The sequence below is a fragment of the Saimiri boliviensis genome, chromosome 1 (genome assembly GCF_048565385.1).
Source record: "Saimiri boliviensis isolate mSaiBol1 chromosome 1, mSaiBol1.pri, whole genome shotgun sequence".
Lineage (NCBI taxonomy): Eukaryota > Metazoa > Chordata > Mammalia > Primates > Cebidae > Saimiri > Saimiri boliviensis.
Window position 1 is genome coordinate 11,107,812 of NC_133449.1, and position 23,305 is coordinate 11,131,116.

Sequence of the window (23,305 nt, forward strand, 5' to 3'; positions counted from 1 at the left end):
AAACTGTTCCAACCTCTGCCTATTACTGAGTTCCAAAGTTGCTTCCACATTTTTGGGTATCTTTCCAGCAGCGCTCCACTCTCTGTGGTACTAATTTACTGTATTAGTCCATTCTCACACTGCTAATAAAGACATACCTAAGAATGGTTAATTTGTAAGGGAAACAGGTTTAATTGAATCATATGTCAGCCTGGCTGGGGAGGCTCAGGAAATTTACAATCACGGTGGAAGAGGAAGCAAATGACGTTTCTTCATATGGTGGCAGTAGAGAATGAGAGCCAAACGAAGGGGAAAGCCCCTAAAAACCATTAGAGAACTTACTATCATGAGAACAGGAAGCAGGGAAACTGCTCCCATGATTCAATTATCTCCATCTGATCCCTCCCACAACACATGGGGATTATGGGATCTACAGTTCAAAATGAGATTTGGGTGGGGACAGAGCCAAACCGTATCATACTTGAACACTACGTTAATATGGGAAACACATATACATGTTAAGACACGACCTCATGCTCTTGACAGCATGGAATGGCAGTTGGGAACTTAGTCACAGCAACTTATGAGGATGGAACATGGCCACCTGCGTGCTGCTTACAAACTGCATGCAGGAAAGAAGCAAAGGGGACGCATGGGTGGAGACAGGTCCAGAATGTGATGTGATTTTGAAACACAGAGGACAGGAAGAGAATAGGATGAGCAAAGGCAGGGAGATGGGAAAGTTCACTGTGTGCTTTAGGCAGTGATGAGACCGATTTGACTGGGTAGAAGCCCCGCGAGGCAAGTACCATGGCAGGACTAGAGAGTGAGGCTACATTCACAGTCTGCACTGCAGCCTGAAGGAAACACGCAAGGTTTCTGAAGGAAGAAGCGGTGCACACAGACTTGGAATAGTGAGGTTGGATGAGTTAGTGAGGAGGAGGAGTCCAGAAACAAGTTCATGGAATGCTTATTTTACCCGTTTTAAAAATCAGAGACCAAACACCAGAAGATGGAGTGATGAGAGATACTTCATTTATAACACACGTGTAATTTACAGAGGATTTTCGTTTACATGATCTCATTTTACTTTCAGAACAATTTGTAAAGAACATTTGTCACATTTCACAAGAAACTGCTGCTCAGAAATGATGCCATCACCTTTGGTAAGACCTTTGTTGGTTTTTGGGACACTGCCTTCTCCCTCCCCACCCACCCCATTATTTCTTCTTAGGAGACTTCCCGTATTTCTCCTTAAATATAGATGCCCTTGGGCCTGCTTAACTCTTTAGATAACCTCTCCTACTCACCAGTTTAAACTATCACATCTCAATTGATACCTGCCCAACCTACGCAACAGCTCAGACCTTTCCACGAGCACCTGAACTACAGACACACAGTGACCTGCAGAAACTACTGCTTTCATCAAGCTCGTCCCAAACCTAATTTTTACCTGAGGCTTCCCCTTCCTCCCGTATTCCCTATTCTGTCAAACAGTACAACCAAGCAGTCCGATGCTGAGCAGCAGTGCCCCCTGCAGCTTTTCTTTGGCTAATTTCAAATAACAAAACAGAAGGGAGGAAAAGCATTGCGGCTCACCACTGGGGGAGAAGAACAGTGCACGCCAGGTGCACAGAAACACGCCAGCAGGAAGCGCACTGCTGCAGGAAGGGCTGGGGCTCAGCACAGGGACAGGACTGGCAAAAGCCACCAGGGCTCAGAGGTGTGTGGATCCTAAACACTCAGCATTATTTGTTAGTACTTTTTGGATCCCGATTTTTAATCTTTTTAAACACAGTCTGAATTTGAAGTTGCTTCAAATATTTCTTTAAAAGCAAGGTTTAAAATCTGCATTCAAAAGATACAGGAATCTTGTGTGACAGACAAAACAGATATTATTAGTCTGATTTTACAATTCACTCACTCCACTAACTTATTTGTTCAAACATTTACTGAGCACTTCTTAAGGGCCAGCCATGGTGCGAGGCACTGGGATATAACAGTGATTATGACAAAGTCCGTCAAGGAGCTCACAGTCTAATGGTAAACTACGGAGTAAACTGAGGCACAGAGTGGTAAATGACTTACCCAACGAGGTAGAAATAGCTAGGTACGTGAAAATGTGGGAGTGGAGCTGGAGAGAGGGCAAGGTACAACTTGTCGTTAAGTAAAACCCCTTTGACTGAAGAGCAAGGCTGCGTACACAAACATTATCAAAGCTGCTTGCAAAAACCTAAAAGAGTTTCCAATTTTCACCATGACTGAATTCATGTTTCACAGTGAATTCAGCTGTCATCTGATGGCATTTCTCTACCTGCCTCCAAGGCCACTGGGCATGCCAGCAGCCTGCTGGGAGACAGTAAGCAGGTAGACAGTTTGAAACCAAGAAGTATCCGACTCCAATTTCGGCACTGGGAACCATATTAAAATACTTTAATTAAATTCACAAACATAAATGTGTAGCACACTTATGATACTTCTACATGTAGAAGTTTGGAAAAACTCTTTAACCCTCATCCAGAGGATTCTAATAAGTTATAGATACCAAAGAAATTAGAGAATTTGTCACTTTCCATATATACATTATTTTGGCTGTACAAGGGTGAAAAGTGTCACTCAGACATATTTCGTAAGTAATCTAAACATTATACAGATATATACAAAGACATCACATTTAAATCCGTGTGTACATCTATCTAATGTACAACAGTAACTGCAAATATGAACCAGTGTAAGGCAATTTCTTTTGTGATCTATGACCTACTCCTTGAAGGGAAGAAGAGAGTCCACGAAGAACTGTCCATTTCAGCCTGACCGTCTAGTTTTCATGACACTCTGTGATGAAGCTATTTCAGGAGGCAAGATATCTATTTCACTGACAAAAGGCAGTGAATTATTATAAAATGAGTTGTTCTCAAATGTGGAAACCACAATTCCTCAGCCACCTAAGCAGTGAGCTCCGAGACGCTACCAGCCATGATGTGGCTACTGAGACGAGGGCGGAGAGCACTTCATGGATAATTTATTGCTCTGAGAATCAAAGTTGATACATAATTCTCCACAAAAATGTTCCCAAAAAACTTGGTAATACAGAAATTCTCAAATGCCATCAGTTGCTTACTTCAAGCAACTCTTCACTTTGCTGAGGATTTTCTTCTGAAAAAGAACACAAGAGAGAAATTCACTTCGGTGACGGTTCGCTAGGCAAGTATGTAAAAGAATACACAATCCGACTGCTGTACTTAAAACCTTGAAGATGCCTGGTCAAGAACACATAAACTCAGTTAATGGCACAAGGCTAATTTTTTCAGTCGCTCAAGAATAAACTGTAACTCGAACCTGTGCCTGAAAGCACCCGTCAAAGAATGGAGGAAGCCTTCCCTTATTAGCACTCTCTTAGTTTCTTTTGGAGGCATCATGATTCGCCCCTTTGTAATTCTTGTCTTTGCGCTGTGGTCTGCGTGTGGGCAACAGCCCCATCTTCTGGTCACTACAGGTATTTTCTGTCAGTGAAAGAGCTTCCTATGGGTCCAGCCCGTGGATGACAACCACCCTGGTCTGCAGCGCTTGCTGAGTTCTCCAGTTGGCTGGGTCTTTGTTCGGATGCTGGCTGGGTACTGTAATGGCTTCTGCCCAGGCCGTCACAAGATGCACTCCCTGCTCAGGCAATTCCACTATTTGGGGTCTGCTGTTGGGCAGTGCGGCAAGCTGGGGTCCCAGGTCAGACGGAGTTGCTGCTCTGGCCAGGTGGGTCCAGAGATGACATCCTTAGAAATGTGCCACTGAGGCGTAACTCTTACGGAGTGGGCTGTTGGATGAGTTGAGTGAGTGTTTGGCTGCCTGGGTCAAGCAGGTCTAGCCCCTTCCCTTCTCCAAGATGTGCAGGAGGGGAAGTCTCCCAGCCAGGTCATGGGCAGGCTCTTTGGCCGAGTTCCCTATTCAGAGACCACTGCAAGTTGGTATCACCATGGGACCAAACATAATTCTAAGTTTCCACTGCTTATCAAAATACTGACAACTTATTGAAAATACTGTTGTACTCTTAAATTTCCCTAATCACAAAATTGGTATATTTACCCTCCTCAGGGCGTTCTGGATGTGTGCTCTCAGATGAAGAAATCCCGACACCTTCAGCTCTTTTGTTACCTGTCTGAGCCTGCTCCACTTCACACAAATAGACATCGATGGGTCCTTTGGTGCTCCTTATGTGCACTGTGATAGAGTCCTAGCAAACGACACAGGAACCGTCAAGATGAATAATAAATCATATTTTTTCACCCACTAGAACTGCAAAAATCTCAAGACACATTTGAGAAATCATCTTAGCTGTGTCACATGAAAGCACTGGCCAATTCACAGGCTGAAAACAGGTATACTTGAGCCTGTGGTAATGGTTTCAGAGCCATCATGAGAATACCTCAGTACTCAAGGGCCTGTCTTTTTCTCCTCAGGACCTGACCCCTTCAAGGAGGCCGTACTTGAGTCAAAAATCAGTGTTTTGATGACAAAGAACTCTAGAATACCCTAGTCTCACAGGATAAATATGTGCCTATATTTCCAGACTAATGAACAGGTCTTGAGATAACCGGAAGGGCCATTCTTTTGTTCAGTTGAAAGAACAGGAAAGTATCAAAATATACCTCAAGTAAAACATCAAAAAGATAGTTAAGATTATTTATAAAGGACTGTTATTAACTCATTATGATTTTCACATCCTTTGATTTCAGATTTCCTCAGGATTAATCAAAGTACTTTTTCCATAGTCATCAGGCAATCTGAGTGCTTCTGCTGGGAATTATGCTAAATTCTTAAGGAACAGCTCCAGTTACAAATAATTGCTTTAATTGGGAGCTGGTTTAACTGTAACAAAGTCTGTTTTCTCCTGTTTAGTGCAGTTAGGCCTGGCCTAGACACACAGACACCACTGCTCCCTCCTGCCCTACTGTGATCTCATACCAGGGTGAGTACGGGGAGATGCAGCCTCTCAGACGGTCTGAGAGCCTCACTTGTCCTTGCTATGACTTCCTGGTACCCAACAAGTGGGCTAGAGAACATCTGTGCTCAGCTTCTAGAGTGCCAGGTCACATCTGGTTTGAATGATAAATCCTGTACAATTTAATAGATATTTCTAAACAATAAAAGGAACTAATGTTACTCTCAACTGGAAGCCAGCTAAGAACTTCACATTCCACTAAATTAGGTGTTGTCAAACTTCTGTAAAGGGTGAGCCAGTAAATATTTTTGGCTTTGCAAGTCATACTATCCCTGTCACAATCCCTTAACTCTGCCACTATAATATAAAAGCAGCCAGAGACAATATGTAAACAAATGGGCGTGTGGCTGTGTCCTGATAAAATTATTTCTAAGAACAAAGAGCAGGCCAGATCTGACCTGAAGGTCACTTTGCCAACCACCACACTAGGTCCCCAGATCTTCATGATCAGGCTCTGGTCAATTGGGCCCATGTGCACAGACTTGAAATGAGACTCTAAGAGAAGTCCTCAGGCATGATCAAAGGCTCAGTGAGATTCAGCAATTACAGTTTGAAGCAGCTCATAGCACAGGGAAAAAGCCAAAAGTCCCCAGTGCCTTGGCTGAGACCACACCTTACTTTTGGATCTTTAAGACGGGCCAAATCTTGGTGATTCCTCTAAGAAGGAACTATGAAGCCACCTTAACCAGATTTGCATTCTGGTGATCCTGACAAAGATAACTCATCTTTGTGAGCTTTCGGTTCCTCATCTTTAAGATGAGAATAATGACTACTTGATTTGCTGTGTTAGTTGAAACTAGTTAAAGGGTGTGAAGTGCCTTGAGTAGTGTCAGTATGTGACACATAGTGCACATGCACACAACGGCTCTGAAGCAGCCTCCGCCTCCCGGGTTCCAGCAACTCTCCTGCCTCAGCCTCCCGAGTAGCTGGGATTACAGGCGCATGCCACCACACCTGGCTAATTTTCTGTATTTTTAGTAGACAAAGGGTTTCACTGTGTTAGCCAGGACGGTCTCAATCTCCAGAACTCATGATCCGCCTGCCTTGGCCTCCCAAAGTGCTGAGATTACAGGCATGAGCCATGGCGCCTGGCCTTAAATCTTTTTAAAAATGCAGGGTTACCTACTTCTCTGGGAGCCGGAACATCCAATCTGGTTTCTGCTGGAGCTTTAACTGCAATGACGATCTGTTCATGGAAGGCCTGAATGCTATGAATGTCTTGATATGTCACATATGCTAGTGTAAAACTCAGTCAAGGATCTCTACACAGAATGCTACTTAATGGGGAGATAATGTATCTCTAGTAACTCGGTAACACAAGGGTAATGTTAGAATGTCTTTAGTTTTTATGAGATACAAGTTCACAATTAAGGAAAGCAGTAAAAAAAAAAAAATTCATTGGTCATTTTTATTATTCATATAAAATGAAGATTTTGCAGTGTTCTACAATATTTATAACTCAACCTAAAGAGTTTAAGCTGTACTATAATGATGATAATTTCTAGAGAAAAATATTAGTAAAGTCTGAGTCCCTAACACAAATATAGCTCATGAAGAAATTCAAATTTTCATCCTATTCCCTTTTCAGTTACAGTAAGCTGGATCTTACTATAACTTTAAGAAAAAACATTCAGGACTCATCCCCTAAAAAGAAAGATGGAAAAAAATCCTTAAGAAGGTATAAACAACTTAAGAAACTGTTTCTCAAGACTATTATGTATGATATTACTTCACCCAAAATTATTTTCCATCTCACTATCTGAGTGTTTTTTGTCTTGTTTCATTGTACTGCCTCAAATTTTACCTCAAATTTATTGGGTTTCCCTAGCATTTTTTTTTTCCAATTGGCTGCAGTAATGTTGGTACTTATTTTTTCTTTCCCTTCCAGTAACTGTACTGTAGGAAGAGAGGTTTTTCACTGCTAGAGAGTTTTAAGTAAATCTGAGGTATGGACTATCTCAGAATCAGTGACGCCCTCACAAAGGGGCCACAGGAACAGCACGGCACACAGCTCTAAGACACCCGGGAGGTCAGTACCAAGGACAAGGCTCCCCCAGGCCCACTCCCTATTTCCCAGAGACACTGAGTATCAAAGGAAAACCGCTATTAAGCAACAACATGCTTCTGTGGACACAAATGGCAGTTTAAGCACCACTTCAATGGAAATTCACTCTGCTTCAGAAATCAACTTCTGTTCACAAATTTCTAGGAAAAACATGTATTCCACAAAAGCCAACAAAAATTTATTATCTTTATAGTATTCAGACTATAAAAATGAATGCCCCACTCTTTTAAGTGGCAGCATCAACCTTGGTGTGGTACTATACCTGAGGTCATCATCAAGAATTTAATCTAAGAAAGGCCACACAGAAGTTAAACAACCTACTGTGTAGGCTATGTATGTTTGAGGCTACACTACCAACTTGCACTTACTTAAACTTTTTGTTGTCGTTGTTGAGATGGAGTTTCGTTCTTGCAATGGCGCAATGTTGGCTCACCGCAATCTCCACCCCCCAGGTTCAAGCAATTCTCCTGCCTCAGCTTCCTGAGTAGCTGGGATCACAGGCATGCGCCACCATGCCCGGCTAATTTTGTATTACTTTAGCTTTCAGTGGTCTAATTTTATATTCTAAACATATAAATTAAGTCCCCAAGCTGACTCTACTACCTAAGTAATCTGCTCTGGAAGCAGAAATTTTAAAACATATAGACTTAAAGGATATCTTCCATTTTCTTTGTCATCTGTTAACTCAAACAGCTGTTGAGCACAATCCTTAATTAACTCATCCAAAGCATCTTCCATTGCTGCTAAGTCAGAAAGTTCTTCCTGTAGCTTCTTTTGTTGAGGAACTGCTCCAAAATTGCTAAGATCAGATCCTCTTTAAAAGAAAAAAAAAATCACCATCAATACCAACTAGGAGATAACAAAGGAATCTGACATTAGGTTACTGGAACCTCAAATGTTTTGCATAGGTGTTTTCCGCAAAAACAGAAAGTAGGGACTTTTAACTTCTGCCGTCTCTGTTCTAGAAAGCCATTATTCCTCCTGTACATAAATTATTTATAGTTCATCTTACAGTCTTTCGAAAAAAAAAAAAAATTACATTCTAACAGAAATTAATAATAGCAGAGACAGCCTAAGGAAGCAAAAAGAGTACAGGATATTGCACTAAGAGTCAATAATATCCAGCTTAAGCCTCAGTCCTACTACTTACAACATAGCTTCTGATAAGTTAGTTGCAATCTTATAGTACTTGAATTCCTACATATGAAAAAAAGTGTTGGCTAAATGATGGTTCCTCTGCTAACATGTGATGAGTGTATTTTTCCCTAGTGTACACATTCTATCTGAATATAATGGTTATATTCATCATTATAAAAAAGACATATTTTCTGGCCAGGAGTGGTGGCTCACGCCTGTAATCCCAGCAGTTTGGGAGGCTGAGGCGGGCAGATCACCCGACGTCAGGAGTTTGAGACCAGCCTGGTCAACATGGTGAAACCACGTCTCTACTGAAAATATAAAAAGTAGCTGGGCATGGGGGTACACACCTGTAATCCCAGCTACTGGGGAGACTGAGGTGGGAGAATCACTTGAACCCAGGAGGCAGAGGTTGTAGTGAGCCGAGATCAAGTCACTGTACTCCAGCCTGGGTGACAGAACAAGACTCTGTCTCAAAAGAAAAAGAAAAAAGACGTACATATTCTCTTTAGTTATTAGTGTCTACTCTAATCTGATATGATCAGGCAACACTTATTTTCATTTTTTTCTTTCAATTTTAATGGAAAATAAATTTGAGGACCTTAAAGGAGAAAGGTCCTTGCCTTTATCGTCTATCTTTTGCTTGGGAGTTTTCAAATCTGATTCTAATTAGTGATTCACAATGCAAGTTGATTTAAACTCTGAAGGTGTTTTTTACTGTTATTTAGTAAGCATGCTCAAATTAGAATTCAACCTGTACTTCCGTACTATTGAAAAAATAACCTCTTTTATAAATCCCTTTGCTCTAAATACTAAGTTAGTTATTTAGGGTCATTGCAAGATCTTTGCTGGCAGGTTTTAATTTGCCTGAGAGGTCACTAGGTACTTACCTGCTGCAACTATTTCTCCCTGTGCCAAGATACTTGTCTATTCTAGGTGTAAGAGCTTTTTTCTTATGTTTGTGCACACACAAATACCATTCTCAACATCAATGTCTTAAGCTCCTCTTTCCCTGGGATCCCTTTTAATCATGTCAAGTCTTTAGCACGTTCCTTTTAGACACCACCTGATTTTTTTTTTTTTTTTTTGAGATGGAGTCTTGCTCTGTCATCCAGGCTGGAGTGCAGTGGCATGATCTCGGCTCACTGCAACCTATGCCTCCCGGGTTCAAGTGATTCTCCTGCCTCAGCCTCCCAAGTAGCTGGGACTAAGGTGTGCACCACCACGTCCAGCTAATTTTTGTATTTTTAGTAGAGACAGAGTTTCGTTATGTTGGTCAGTTGACCTTGATCTCTTGACTTATAATCTCTTGACCTCATGATCTGCCTGCCTCGGCCTCCCAAAGTGCTGGGATTACAGGCGTGAGTCACCGTGCCTGGCCTGAATTTTTTTTTTTTTTTTTTTTTTTTAAATAATCAGGGCAGTGTTTCAAACACCCCACTACGTCATAACCACCTGAGCCACCTGTTCAGAATGTATTTTCCTGCTTTCCCTCAGAACTACTGAATCACAAATCCAGAGGCAGGAAGCCTCTAGATGTTTAGAACACTTAACGTGTGAAAACTACTGTTTTATAACCTTAACAGATCTTCCCAATGTCAATCATCAACTGAAACTGAGGAAATACTTGTTAAAAAATTTATGTACTCTGTAGGATGATGCAAGAAAATTTTAGAATCCTCTTCTAGCAAGAAGTCGTACCTTTGTTCTATATTGTCAAAACACTACTACTATGTAGTTTGTTTTAAGCATGGAATTGTTACTTGATGAGAGGGAAACAAAAGCCATGAAAAGTTTGAAAGCAACTCACATCCACCGAATATGATTCTTGGATTTTTTTTCGACGAGTTCGATGCCGTCTAAGACATTGGTGATGTCATACACCCTCCGCTTCCGGACTCCCAGCTTTGTTGCGACCTTGTTTAAGTCAAGAATACCCCCAGGAGCGGATCTGACAAGATCCATAAATTTTCGAGTTAAATAAACCAGTGATACATCAAAACGAGGTCTCTTCACTTTTAGCGCTTCTGGGAAACAAAATAAACATATTTGTAAAATTTTAAGTAACATTTCTCAACTCATTAAAAAAAAAATCAGCTATTTACTCTTGATCAGATAGCAAATATCTACAAGCACACTGACCAAAGCAAAGCTGATTTCTATGAAATACATTTCTCAAATTGGATTAAAAAATTCACTGGCCTATCCTGGGTCTAAACAAAGGCTTTCGATTTAAATAAAGGGGTATCTGAAATCTGCAACCAGTGTCCACTTAACATGTGGATGTTTACAAGTCTACTGCATCTTCTCAGACAAAGCAGTGTGTTTACATTTGCATCCATACCACTCTCAGGAACAGAATTAGACATGATTTTTAAAATTAAATTTCTCATTTGGTCTTCAAGTTAAGGAATTCTTTACAAAGCAAAGGCAGAGAACTGGCTTTTTTCCCCCCTTGTAATGACTCTGTCCATGTCATAGTTTAAGCTGTCTGAAGAATTTTTTGAAAGAGCCCAAACTAGTCTTCGATTAAGACAATGAAAACATACTTTGATCAAAAGTGGTATCTCTATTTTAAAAAATATTCACTACCCTGTATTAGCAGATAGACAAATGAAACAAAAATTACCCTTTAATACCCTCACTCACTACGATGATTCAGGGTTTTCATACACACACACACCTCTAATACACTCACACTTATGTGTCAATCATATACATAGTTCTTAAAAACAAAAATAGGACCATGCAATTTTGCGACATGTTCTTTTAACACAATATTGTGAACATTCTGACATGTCAACAAGTGTACTTCAACATTTTTCTTAATGGCTGCATACTTAACTGTACGCAGATTTATCCCAATATCAGAAATTCAGGCTGTCTCCAACTTCACTATTTTGCTTAAAACTTCAATGAATCTTTTTGTGGTTAAATTATCGTATGTCCCCTTAGCTGGACATTTTTAAGGAATTTTGATACGTACTGCTAAACTGCTATTCAGGTTGTGGGTTCTACCCATTTTCTGCAGTCTACATGGGCCTCATCTCATGCCCTTGCCAGAACTAAGTATCTTGTCATCTTTTCCAATTTGCTACATTTGATACTTAGAAAAAGGTTTATGGCTTGGTTTGCAAAAGAAATAATCTCTAAAATAAGTCTGTTGTCATTCTGGGGTGGAATATATGACTTTCCTTTTCTTTACTTCCACAGCACACCACAGTCAGTATGCCTCAAAGAAATGTCCATCCTACCTTCAGCCAGAAATGTCCTTACTCAGAACCTCCACAATGTCACATTTAGTTTAAAGACCACTGGTGGTTACTTCAGGAACAAAGGTACATATTTCATAATATAAATGTCTTCTCTCTGGAGCCCATTCCTACGCTTAAGATTAAATAGGGGTAAATTAGGAAACTTGAAAGGATTTTTAATTGGAAGTAGAAGGTCACAATTCTACAACAAACCCAGGAAGATTACAAATGAGAAATTATAACTTTAAAAAGCATATATTTAATTATACTTATTATTAACAAGGCATGGTCTTATATTATGCTCAGGATAAGTCTATTTCTATGATGTCATTTTATAAAGAACACGTATAACCAAAGACCGAAAACATGACAGCTGCTGAGGGGATCTAAATAGGACCACAGAGGTCTTCAAACCAAAGCAACTCCATAGTCCAATAAGGAACTCTATTACATCTCAAGGTAAGTGCTAAGAGAGGTATTCAAAGTCACCCAATGCCACAAAATAAAAACCTTCACTGGAGTGGGGAACTGAGAAGGCCTCCTGATGGGAGTACACAGGGTACAGGGAACAGCAGAATGCGGGGTGTTTGCTCACTCTGACCGAGGGTGAGGGGCTGAAGTGAGGGAGAGGAAACCACACCTCAGAAGACGAGGCAGGCTTAGAGAACCTGAGTGCTTCGGGAATCACAGGCGGCACAGCTTGGGCCACGGAGGAGGGCGGCATATTGGAAGAAGAGGCTGCAGCGTTAAGCAAGAAACAGCCTGTGAGGGCCTTGTCTGTTCCAGCCATTCTCTATTCCCTTGTTTCTTTTAATATGAAATGACTTATCGATTTAATATAAACACTTAACATCAAATATATGAGGAATCAGGGTTTTCTCCCTATGTAACAGAGCGTCACTGAGGAACTAAGGTTGAATGATATCATAATTCCATTTCTGTATTCGACAAATCCCTCTGGATTTTTCTAGCATGCAGGCTGGAAGCTGACTGCCTTCTAAGAAGACCCAGCAACTTCAGCTACAGAGGAAGTTAGACCCTGAACTAGGAGAAGCAATTCAGTATAGTGGTAAAGACTCCAGGTTCTTGCATCAGAGAGGCAAGAGATTTAACCCTGACTCTGAGCAAGTCACTTAACTTCCCCGGGCCTTTATAAAATAAGAATTCTAATCCACATCTATGTTTTGAAGGGTGGTTGTGACAATCCATGCAGAGCTTCAGACAGTGCCAGGCACTATATGAGCTCAATAAATGTTAGGTATTATTATAAATTGGAGGTATGGGACAGATGCAAGAAACACATCAAAGGTGAAGCTGAGCAAACTTGGTGACCAACTAGGGGTGAGACTGTGGCAGGCACTGAGGTACAGTTAGGGTTAGTATTTCTAAGATCCACACTGACATATCTATATGCTCTATCTATCCACTGAGATTAGGAAACTGAGGTGGTGCAACCTATCACAAAGACTTCCAGAAGCATAGGGAACTAGAGCTACTTACACCCTATCTTCTTAACAGACACCCTAAATATTAACCTAAGATAAGGAACAAGAAAGAAAGAGTACATTTCTCCACCAGGAGGCATTCTGAGAAAACAGCCTTAAATACAGACTGTTCTGTGGAAAAGAAACTGGCACTTGGGCACATCATTCAACCCATAACCTCAGGAGTTTTTACTAAAACTTGAACTTTACATTTCAGTGTACAAATATCACATTTCATTTCAGTTTCTCATCAACTCACATATTTAAAACAAATCGGTTTAATTATATGAAGTTAAAAGTGACAAAACCTAAAACCTTTTCAGGAATCAACTTACTTCTCATGGACACATACTGTACATTATCTTCTAAATTAATCCTTATTTTTGATGGCTGAAAAAAAAGATAAAAAATTTAACTTAGTGATTTTAAACAACAATGCAAACAAATAGCATTTTCTCTACAATATAAAGGTCTGGGAATATGAATATAATTACTGGCCTGGCACAGTGGCTCATGCCTGTAATCCCAGCACTATGGGAGGAGGCCAAAGCGGTATATCACCTGAGATCAGAAGTTTGACACCAGCCTGGACAACATGGTGAAATCCTGTTTCTACTAAAAATACAATAATTAGCAGGGCATGGCGGCAGGCGCCTGTAATCCCAGCTACCTGGGAGGCTGAGGCAAGAGAATCGCTTGATTCTGGGAGGTAGAGGTTGCAGTGAGACGAGATCGCGCCACTACACTTCAGCCTGGGCAGGAGAGCAAGACTCCATCTCAAAAAAACACACCTCCCCCCCCACACAAAGAATACGATAATTACTGAACATATCAGTTACTGAGGATAAACGGAACATGAAGATCATTATGACACTGCCCCTGACTTGGGAACATTCAGCAGAGACAGAGCTATCTCAACCAATACATGCTCACTCCTTGTTATTAAGTATGAGTGGTTCCCAAAAATTTGCTCACAAGCTTTCACAGGCAGCTATACATTCCCATTATAATTAATGTAAAAACTGCAGCATTTCTAATAATGGAAAATAATGCAAGCTGTGGATAACTAGAAACTTTTGCATTAAAGTTTCTTTTAAATTCCTGAAACAACCAGGAAATTAGCAGAAGCTCCATTATCAATGCTCACCATTTTAACAGCTATTTAGAGGCTCTGAAAGTTTGCATAAACTGGTAGTAACATTTAGAAACTGTTTTTTGTAAAATATAAATGAAATGAAATCAAACCTTAAAATGAAAGCATATGAACAGAAACTCCTAGTAACATAAATGTTAATGTGCCTTCAGACAGGCTATAATCAGGTTCAACTCGTCTCAGAAAAAACTGGCCATAAAGCAAAACTGGGGCAAGTGAATTCCACAGGTGCTCTAAGAAGAGAATCAACAGTAGTACTGTGGATATACCCAGACAGGGAAATCACAGAAGGATTCATGGCGAGGGTAGCCCCCAGGTGAGCCTTGCCAAGCAAGCCAGATTTGCCTGAATAAACAACTATGGGGAAAGAAGAAACAGACAGGATTGTAGTGCTGGAAATGAACAAAGGTGCGAAGATATATACGGCATGGCATGTTTCTGGGAACCCACCTAAGTGGTCAGTGTGAAAGTGACTTGAGTTTGAAGCTGGGAGGGCATGCTGGCACCATATAAAACTCATGCTGAAGAGTCTGGACTTTATGTCCAAACCAGTAGAGAATTACCAAAGGTTTCTGAACAAGACTAGGACATAATGGAGTAAATGGTTTAGAAATCTAAGTATGCCAGCAATATAGCAAAAGGACTGGGAAATGAGCAAGCCTGAAGGCAAGGTGAGCAAAGAAGCTCTTTGTTAGTATTAACAATATCCTTGGCACAAGGATTTCCTTACCATCTATGACAAGATGATAGCATCTATCAGCAAATTAACCTGATACGGAATACTTCCATCAAGATAGAATCCCACTGTAAAATTAACTCAGTTGTTAGAACTGAACACACAGATCTGCTAGGAATGCTGGTCTTGGGGGCAGGGACTGTGTCTGGCCAGCTCTCTCAAACAGTGCTGACAAGGGTGACCTGCAAACATGGTATCCAACAGTGAAACTCTGAAGCAGTCCTATCAAAGTCAGACATTAGACAAGTGCGACCAACTGCCATTGCTATTTTTACATTTAACCCTTACTAATAGTATGAGACGGGCCAGCTATTATAGCAAGATTCTTAAATGGAAAGAAAAACAATTCATCCTTATCACACTGATTTGAAACACACATAAACAAATATCCTAAATTATTACACATAACAGGCTCAGAGGTGCCTTGCTGCAGAGGTTCCCGTTCTTCATTCAGAGCAGCAGGCCCAGGCCTTACATACTGGCTCCCAGAGAGGCTGCCTCACTACCTATGCATTCTAGAGGGGCATCTTCTCTGCTCCATACCTCCCTACCCATCTCATCTAGGCAGTGGATCACAGGCTGGTAGAGGGATAACACTTCAATTAGGCATACGAAAAAAGATGGCTTTGTTTTCCCTACTCTTTGCTGTTAACGCAGTTCCATTACATATTGGCTATATTGATGTATGTGGGAAAACAGTCTCCAACAGCATTCTTTTCTTTTTCTTCCCCTTTGAATATAAAAACACTATCTCTTTAACTTGGAGGAATCACAATAGTACCATCGCCCCTCAGGGGCAGACAGCATATACAGATAAATAGATAGAAAGATGGTAAGTAGGTAGATTGTTTGCATGTTAGCTGCAGAATGAATGCAGAAGGCAGAAGCTTACAAAATGAAAATCACTCAGGCTGCTCTCGTGCCCTGACAGAGTACCCAGCTCTCCAGAAGCCAGCAGCTTCTGGGGCAAGTCCGCACATTTTTTTCAAGTTCCAAGCTATTTCACCACCGCTCCAAATCACCTATCTAAACACCTATACTTTTATGTGTAGCTATGAAGAGCTTCTTCAAAGGTGGAAGAAATAAAGAAAATGTGAATTTTAGGGACTAAAATGCTAAACATTGCCTACAAGCTGGTTACAGATGCTGTATACAGATGTTTCTCTGTACCAATTCTGTTTTGGGGAACAATATTCCTCCAAGAGGTCTCTGGAAAGATACCATTCTCAAAATTATTGCATTTTCGCCCATTCCAGTTTTTCCTTATTTTTCAATATGCAGACCAAGTTCTACCTCTAACCAATGCTATTTTCTCCCTTCTCAAAGTCCATATCCTCTGGGACCCTCTTTCCTGTCTGTCCTCGGACAACAACTTCAGATTCCCTGAATTTTGGACTCCAGGAGTTATACTAGCAGCCTCCCAGGTTCTCATGCTATGGACTTGGACTGAGCCATGCAACCAGCATCCCAGGGTTTCCAGCTTGCAGCGAGCCTGTCGTGGGACTTCTCAGCTTTCATAAACATGAGCCAACTTCCCTAATAAATCCCCTCTCGTATCTCCACATGCAATCATGCATCTTCTTAGAAACATCATTAGGTGATTTTGTTTTGTGAACATCATAGTGTCTAAACCAGGCATCCCCAAACTTTTTACACAGGGGGCCAGTTCACTGTCCCTCAGACTGTTGGAGGGCCGCCACATACTGTGCTCCTCTCACTGACCACCAATGAAAGAGGTGCCCCTTCCTGAAGTGCGGCGGGGGACTGGATAAATGGCCTCAGGGGGCTGCAGTTTGGGGACGCCTGGTTTAAACAAACGTAGATGGCATAGCCCACTACATACCTAGGCTACGTGGTATAGCCTATTGCTGCTAGGCTGCAAACTTGTATAGCATATGACTGACTGAATACTGCAGACAACGGTAACTAAGACAATGGTATTTGTGCATCTAAACACAGAAAAGGTAATGTTCGGTGTTAAGACCATTAGGATGGCTACAATATCACTAGGTGACAGAAATTTTTTAGCTCCATCATAATCTCACAGGACTACCTCCATATATGTGGTCCACCACTGACCGAATCATTATGCAGTACATGACTGTGTGTGTGTATATACACTATTGGTCAGGTTTCTCCAGAGAAACCTAATACAGATTTGGTACCAGAAATGGAATGGGTCATACTTTGCACCTCACCTTTAAAGGCCTGCTGGGACTTGGGTCTAGTTATAGGTCTGGATGCAAAGAGGGGTGGTGGGGGATGGGTCCTGATGAGAATCAGCTTTGTCTTGCCTGGGAGCTGGTAATGTTTCAGAGGAGGCCATTACTATTTTCACAGGCAATGCAGAATTAATCCCCCCAGACAGGGATGGAAAGGCTGATACCACTGTAGGTGGAAATGCTACTGCCCCTCTGGCAAACAAGACTCATCCGAATTTAGGGGCTCAATGGGTCCAGCCTCATCTTCCCACATGATCCCATCCAAACGTGCAGAGATCCCACTCTTTCCCAACCAATACCCTCACTTTAACAGTAGGTGCTCGGCGAGGCTTAGAGAGTTCAACTTTCATTGTAATACGCCAGTTGCACGATGAAGGCTTGTGTTTCATTTGCGGGAGTTTCAGCCCTGTGGCTACAGGACAGAAAACTCTAACCCAGGGCACACTTAGAAACTTTTACGTCACTTATGTGGAGCTCCAATCATGAAACTGAATCCCTGAGCTCACCCTTTTCTTTCGTCATGTTGTCTAAAGACACTAGGAGCAACCAACCAACGCCATTACAGTCCTTGTTTTTCCAAAAATGTCTGAAAGCATCACTAAATTATTTGCCTCTTGTAAGTGGTGAATTAGAATGCTAAAGGCATTTATTTTACCTATCTGTAAACAGTTCAAGCCAAGGGCTACCAGTGCGCTCTTTACGAGAAGTAGAGTCCTTAGCATTTTTAGGTTCTAATCAGATGAAAGAACCAACTCTAAAAACCCCAATTAAGGAAACTCACCCTTAAAATTCTGTTCCCCTAGAACCATTCCTGGTACCAAATTTGTATTAGTATTGGTCTGTCTCTCTGGATAACCTGGATCAATACAGCAATAACTTTAATTTTAGATATACAGTAGTCCACCCTGTATATTTAAAACCACAGTGGATACATATCTAAAACCACAAATAGTACCAAACCCCTATGTATACTATTTTTTTTCCTATACATACATACCTGTGATAACATTTAATTTCTAAATTGGGCATAGTAACAGATTAACAGCTAATAATAAAATAGAACAATTATAGCAATATACTACAATCAAAGTTATATAAATGTGGTCTCTTTCTCAAAATATCTTATTATATTGTAGATCTTAGAAACCTCAGAATATTTTTTTCTTTTCTTACTAAGAACTTACATCTTTTCACTTAAAGGAAACACCTTCATCAATTCTCTTAGGCATAATGGAATTGCTGGCATCACTACTCTTGTGCTTTGGGGCCATTACTAAGTAAAATAAGGGTTACTTGAACACAAGCACGGTGACAGCTGTTCTGAGAATCGAGACAGTTACTAAGAGACTAAGGGCAGAGAGCAAAGACAGCATGGGAACTCTGGACAAAGGAAGATTTGGGTGCTGGGCAGTACTGGACAGCTGGAGATTTCATCACACTGCTGAAATGGCCAGCAATTTAATACTAATGAATTATTTATTTTAAATTTTCATTTAAATTTTAATATTTTGGGAGACCACAGGTTAACTGAAATCAAGGAAAGTGAAACCTCAGATGAGGGGGGATTAATACGAGTTTGAAACCTAAGTAGGAAAGTCTAGTAGACAGTTGGAAAACACTGAGGGAGATTTATACATTTGGGAATTATGACATGGTAACTGAAAATACCAGAAGTATATGTCTAAGATTTCAAGGGATGTCTGTATCTACTGATATTACATGCGAGGTGGTTTTTCCACAGTGAGCTGAGTTTTTATCAAATTCTCAAATTTTAAGACCACCAATATAGATGGTACCAATATACAGTTTGACTCTCAAATAACACAGGTTTTAACTGTGTGGGTCCACTTACATGTCAATTTTCTTCACCCCCGCCACCCCTTAGATAGCAAAACCAATTCCTCCTCTTATTCGTCATCAGCCTACTCAATATGACAAGATGAAAACCTTTACAATGATCTAATTCCGACGAAGACTGTCTCTTATTTATGATTTTCTTAATAACATTTTCTTTTCTTTAGCTACTTATTATTATAAGAATAGAGTATCTAATACACATAAATACAAAAGAAGTGTTAATCAACTGTTTCTGTTATCAGTAAGGCTTCCAGGATACAGTAAAGGTTTGGGGGAGTCAAAATTACATTCAGATTTTAAATTTCATGGGATTTGGTGCCCCAATCCCTGAGTCATCCAAGGATCAAACGCAGATAGTAATTCAGTCATGGGAGGAGTGAATGAACTCCCCTAAGAAGAATGTGTAGAGATGGTAGAAGAGAACCCTGAAAAACATCAACATATGGCCAGCTGCGGTAGCTCATGCCTGTAGTCCCAGCACTTTGGGAAGCTGAGGTGGGAAGACTGCTTGAGCCCAGGAGTTCAAAACCAACCTGGGCCCTGTAGGGAGACCTCCATCTCTAAAAATAAAAACTAAAAATTAGCCAGGTGTGGTGGCATATGCCTGTGGTCCCAGCTACTTGGGAGGTAGAGGCAAGAGGATCACTTGAGCCTGGGAGGTCGAGGCTTCAGTAAGCCATAATCATGGCACTGCGCTCCAGCCAGGGTGACAGGAGAGTGAGACTCTGACCCGGAGAAACAAAATCAACAAGAAGGAATGGGAAGAGGATGAAGACAAGGAGAGGCCAGAGAAGCAGATGGAGTATCAATGTCAAGGAAACTCAAGACAGAGTTGTGTCAAAACTACAACAGCTGATGGAATTGACAAGATTGTCCATAACCCAACAGCTGATGGAACTGCCAAAACTGTTAGTTAGAAAGGTCTTCTTAGAAGTGTGCTTAGGGTAGGGGGTCCCCAGGAGTGGGTTGGGTGGTAATAGGGGACGATCAAGTGGTAACAGTGAGTGTAAATAACTTTTTCAAGTTTAGCTGTGAAGGGGAAGAGAGACAGTAGACGAGAGGGAATACGGAATTAAGGGAGTGATCTTTTAAGACAGGTATGGATTTAGAATGCAGTTTTAGTAGTGAAGAATTTATCATTTGGAGTCAGAAACTTGGAGGTTCAACCCAAGTTTCTCCACTTACTATCTAGCCACAAGCAAGCCAGCATTACATACATCTCCAAGTCTGTTTCAGCAACCGTAAAACAAGAATAATAATATCTTCTTATAAAACACTGCTGCGAGAAATTAGGCAACGATCACAAACTATTTGGCATGGGGACCAGAATTAATGACTTGGGAAATGTTTAATTACTACTAGTTATAGGAAGAAAGCAGCAAAGAAATGGAAACTATGCGGAGAGGCCGGGCGCGGTGACTCACGCCTGTAATCCCAGCACTTTGGGAGGCCGAGGAGGGTGAATCACCTGAGGTCAGGAGTTCGAGACCAGCCTGGCCAACATGGTGAAACCCTGTCCCTACTAAAAATACAAAAATTTGCCAGGTGCGGTGGCGCATGTCTATGATCCCAGCTACTTGGGAGGCTGAGGCAGGAGAATTGCTTGAACCTGGAAGGCAGAGGTTGCAGTGAGCTGAGATTGCTCCACTGCACTCCAGCCTGGGCAACAAGAGTAAAACTCCATCTGGTGGCGGGGGGCGGGGGGGGGGGGAGAAGAAAGACAGACAGAAAGAAAAAGGATAAGGAAAAAAAAAAAAGAAAGAAAGAAAAAGAAAATACGAGGGAAATGGAAAAGGATGCATTTGTTACGGGCCCTGAGAACTGCAGAGAATAAAGCTGCTAGTCCAGAACAAGAGTATAAAAAATCAGCTTTGGCAGGAAAGCAAGCCAAATCTCTTAAACATTTTCTCTGTCAAACATGTGGGGAGGTAATTTGCTGAATGGGAGCTGTGACGTGGGAAACACGAAGCGTGGACAAGCTTTAAACGGCTGCAGTAGAGTAAAAGGATGGGAGAGGAGGCAGAAGAGAACAACAAATGATAGGTTACAGAGACACAGCTAGAGTCCGTAGGAGAAAAACATAGACTTTCTAACGCAAAGTTGAGCAATTTTCTCCAACAGTGCCCTCAAGTCCCGACGTAAAAGGGCAAAAGACTGACACCACGTCTGTGAGCAAGTGCTGAAAGCAGAAAGGCGGGAGAGCGCAGTTCGCAGCACGTGACGGGCAGCGCCTGGTCCAGGGGGAGCAGACGGCCGAGACGACGACCGGAGGGGTTGGCGGCGGCGCGGGGACCAGGGGGCCGGATCTGGGAGACCCCCGCCCGCGCCCGTCCCGTCCCGTCCCGTCCCGGCGCTTACCAGCAGGCCCTCCACGTTGATAGGGTCTCGGCACCGACGGCGAACTGTCTCCTCCGCCGGGTCCAGTAGCAGACTGGGCAACTTCCTCGCTGGCCGCTGCTGACTCATGCTGCCCGGCCGGGCGTCCTGCTCTCCTCGCACCCCGAGAGCTCTCCCGCCCTCTCGCGCCCAGCTCGAGCGCCGCCCCCCTAGCGCCGATTTCCAACGGCCCAGCGCTTAACGGGTCTGCGGCCTGCTCCGAGGCGGCGTCCCGCTAGGCCGTCCCGCCCGCGGGCAAACGCGCCACGGCCTCACGTGCCCGGGAGCTCCGGACGCAGACGGGAAAGGAGGAGAGAAACCCGCGTCTCTCAGGTCGCCTGGGCCGCCATCTTCCCGCATGCGCACTGTACCGCTCCTCCCCCACTGCGCATGCTCTCCGCGGCCGGAACGCTCCCACGCCGCGTTCCCCTCCTGGCTGCCGGAGCCCTGAAAACCCGGACTGCGGTGTTTACGGAGAGGATGGCAAAGGAAAAGGAAGAGGTGGAGCTGGATTTTAGAGGAAGGGGACGGGGGTGAGAGAATAGAAAGAGGCAGCCGGGGGGAAAACGCAGCGCCTGCCTGGAATTCTCCACGCTGATAACTGAAAGTTCTGAGCTGCACAGATGTTCATTTATTCTCTTAAAAAAATTTTTTTTTTCTCCCAGGCTGGAGTGTAGTGGTGTGGTCACAGCTCACTGCAGCCTCGAATCCCCAGGCTCAAGTGATCCTCCCTCCTCAGCCTCCAGAATAGCAGGGACTACAGGCGCGCTCCACTTAGCTGGGACTACAGGTGCACTCCACTGTGCCCAGCTAATTTTTTTTTTTTCTTTCTTTCTTTTTTTTTTTTTGAGGTGGAGTTTTGCTCTTGTCACCCAGGCTGGAGTGCAATGGTGTGATCTCATCTCAGCGCAACTTCCGCCTCCTGGGTTCAAGCGGTTCACGTGGTGGCATGCTCCACCACGCCCGGCTAATTTTGTAGTTTTAGTAGAGATGGAGTTTCTCCATGTTGATCAGGCAGGTCTCAAACTCCTGACCTCAGGTGATCCGCCCGCCTCTGCCTCCCAAAGTGCTGGGATTAAAGGCATGAGCCACTGCGCCCGGCCTGCGCCTGGCTAATTTTTAATTTTAATTTTAGTGGAGAAAAGGTCTCAGTATATGCCCCGGCTGGTCTTGAACTCTGGGGCTCAAGCCATCCTCCCACCTTGGTCTCCCAAGCGCTGGGATTATAGGCATGAGCCACCACACCCGGGCTTCATTTATTCGTGAGCGCATGTCACAGTCTGGTCAGTGTTGATGCTTAGTAAATGTGGGTAACCAAACCTCCGTGGAATTGTTTCACTTCTATCCTTCCTCCGTCCCTCCCTCCCTCCTTTCCTCCTGTCTGATGAATGAGTTATTGTTGACCTATTGTGTCAGGTAATAGGGTGGGCACAGAAGATACTTACTCATTTGAATATGCCATGGGTTCAACCTCCAATTTCAGTGGGGACAGATAAGTAAGCAGAGTATGTTAATTAAGCTGGAGCTAGAAGGTGTGTTTTCAAATCCTGGCTGCTTCTACTTATAAACTAGAAGACCTTATTAAGTCAGTTACTTAATCTGCCTGTGCCTCAGTCTCCTTGTCTGGAAAAGGCAAATAATGACAATACTTACTTGATAAGGTTGTTGTGAGGATTAAATGGATTAATGGATACAGGTTGCTGTGATTGGAACAGAGACCAACACGTGTATGAAATAAAAAGGTAAGTACAGGCCAGGCGTGGTGGCTCACGCCTGTAATCCCAGCACTTTGGGAGGGCAAGGCGGGTGGATCACGAGGTCAAGAGATCGAGACCATCCTGGTCAACATAGTGAAACCCCGTCTCTACTAAAAATACAAAAAAATAGCTGGGCATGGTGGTGCGTGCCTGTAATCCCAGCTACTCAGGAGGCCGAGGCAGGAGAATTGCCTGAACCCAGGAGGCGGAGGTTGCAGTGAGCCAAGATCGCGCCATTGCACTCCAGCCTGGGTAACAAGAGCGAAACTCCGTCTCAAAGAAAGAAAGAAAG

General features: G+C 42.6%; 1 protein-coding gene across 2 annotated transcripts; it reads right to left on the bottom strand.

Moving 5' to 3' along the window:
- Window positions 1-992: 992 nt before the first annotated feature.
- On the bottom strand, window positions 993-21,633 carry E2F6 (E2F transcription factor 6). Of its 2 annotated transcripts, XM_074394067.1 has the most exons (7): window positions 21,239-21,633; window positions 13,248-13,302; window positions 9,985-10,201; window positions 7,695-7,851; window positions 6,099-6,212; window positions 4,057-4,204; window positions 993-3,135 (listed from the first exon to the last, which is right to left on the bottom strand). In XM_074394067.1, the coding sequence occupies exons 1-7, from the start codon at window positions 21,344-21,346 to the stop codon at window positions 3,089-3,091; spliced, it is 846 nt and encodes a 281-aa protein (XP_074250168.1). In that variant the 5' UTR covers window positions 21,347-21,633; the 3' UTR covers window positions 993-3,088. The 2 variants fall into 2 exon arrangements, with proteins under 2 accessions (XP_074250168.1, XP_074250172.1); XM_074394071.1 differs by lacking the exons at window positions 13,248-13,302; window positions 21,239-21,633 and adding an exon at window positions 11,429-11,561.
- Window positions 21,634-23,305: the final 1,672 nt, after the last annotated feature.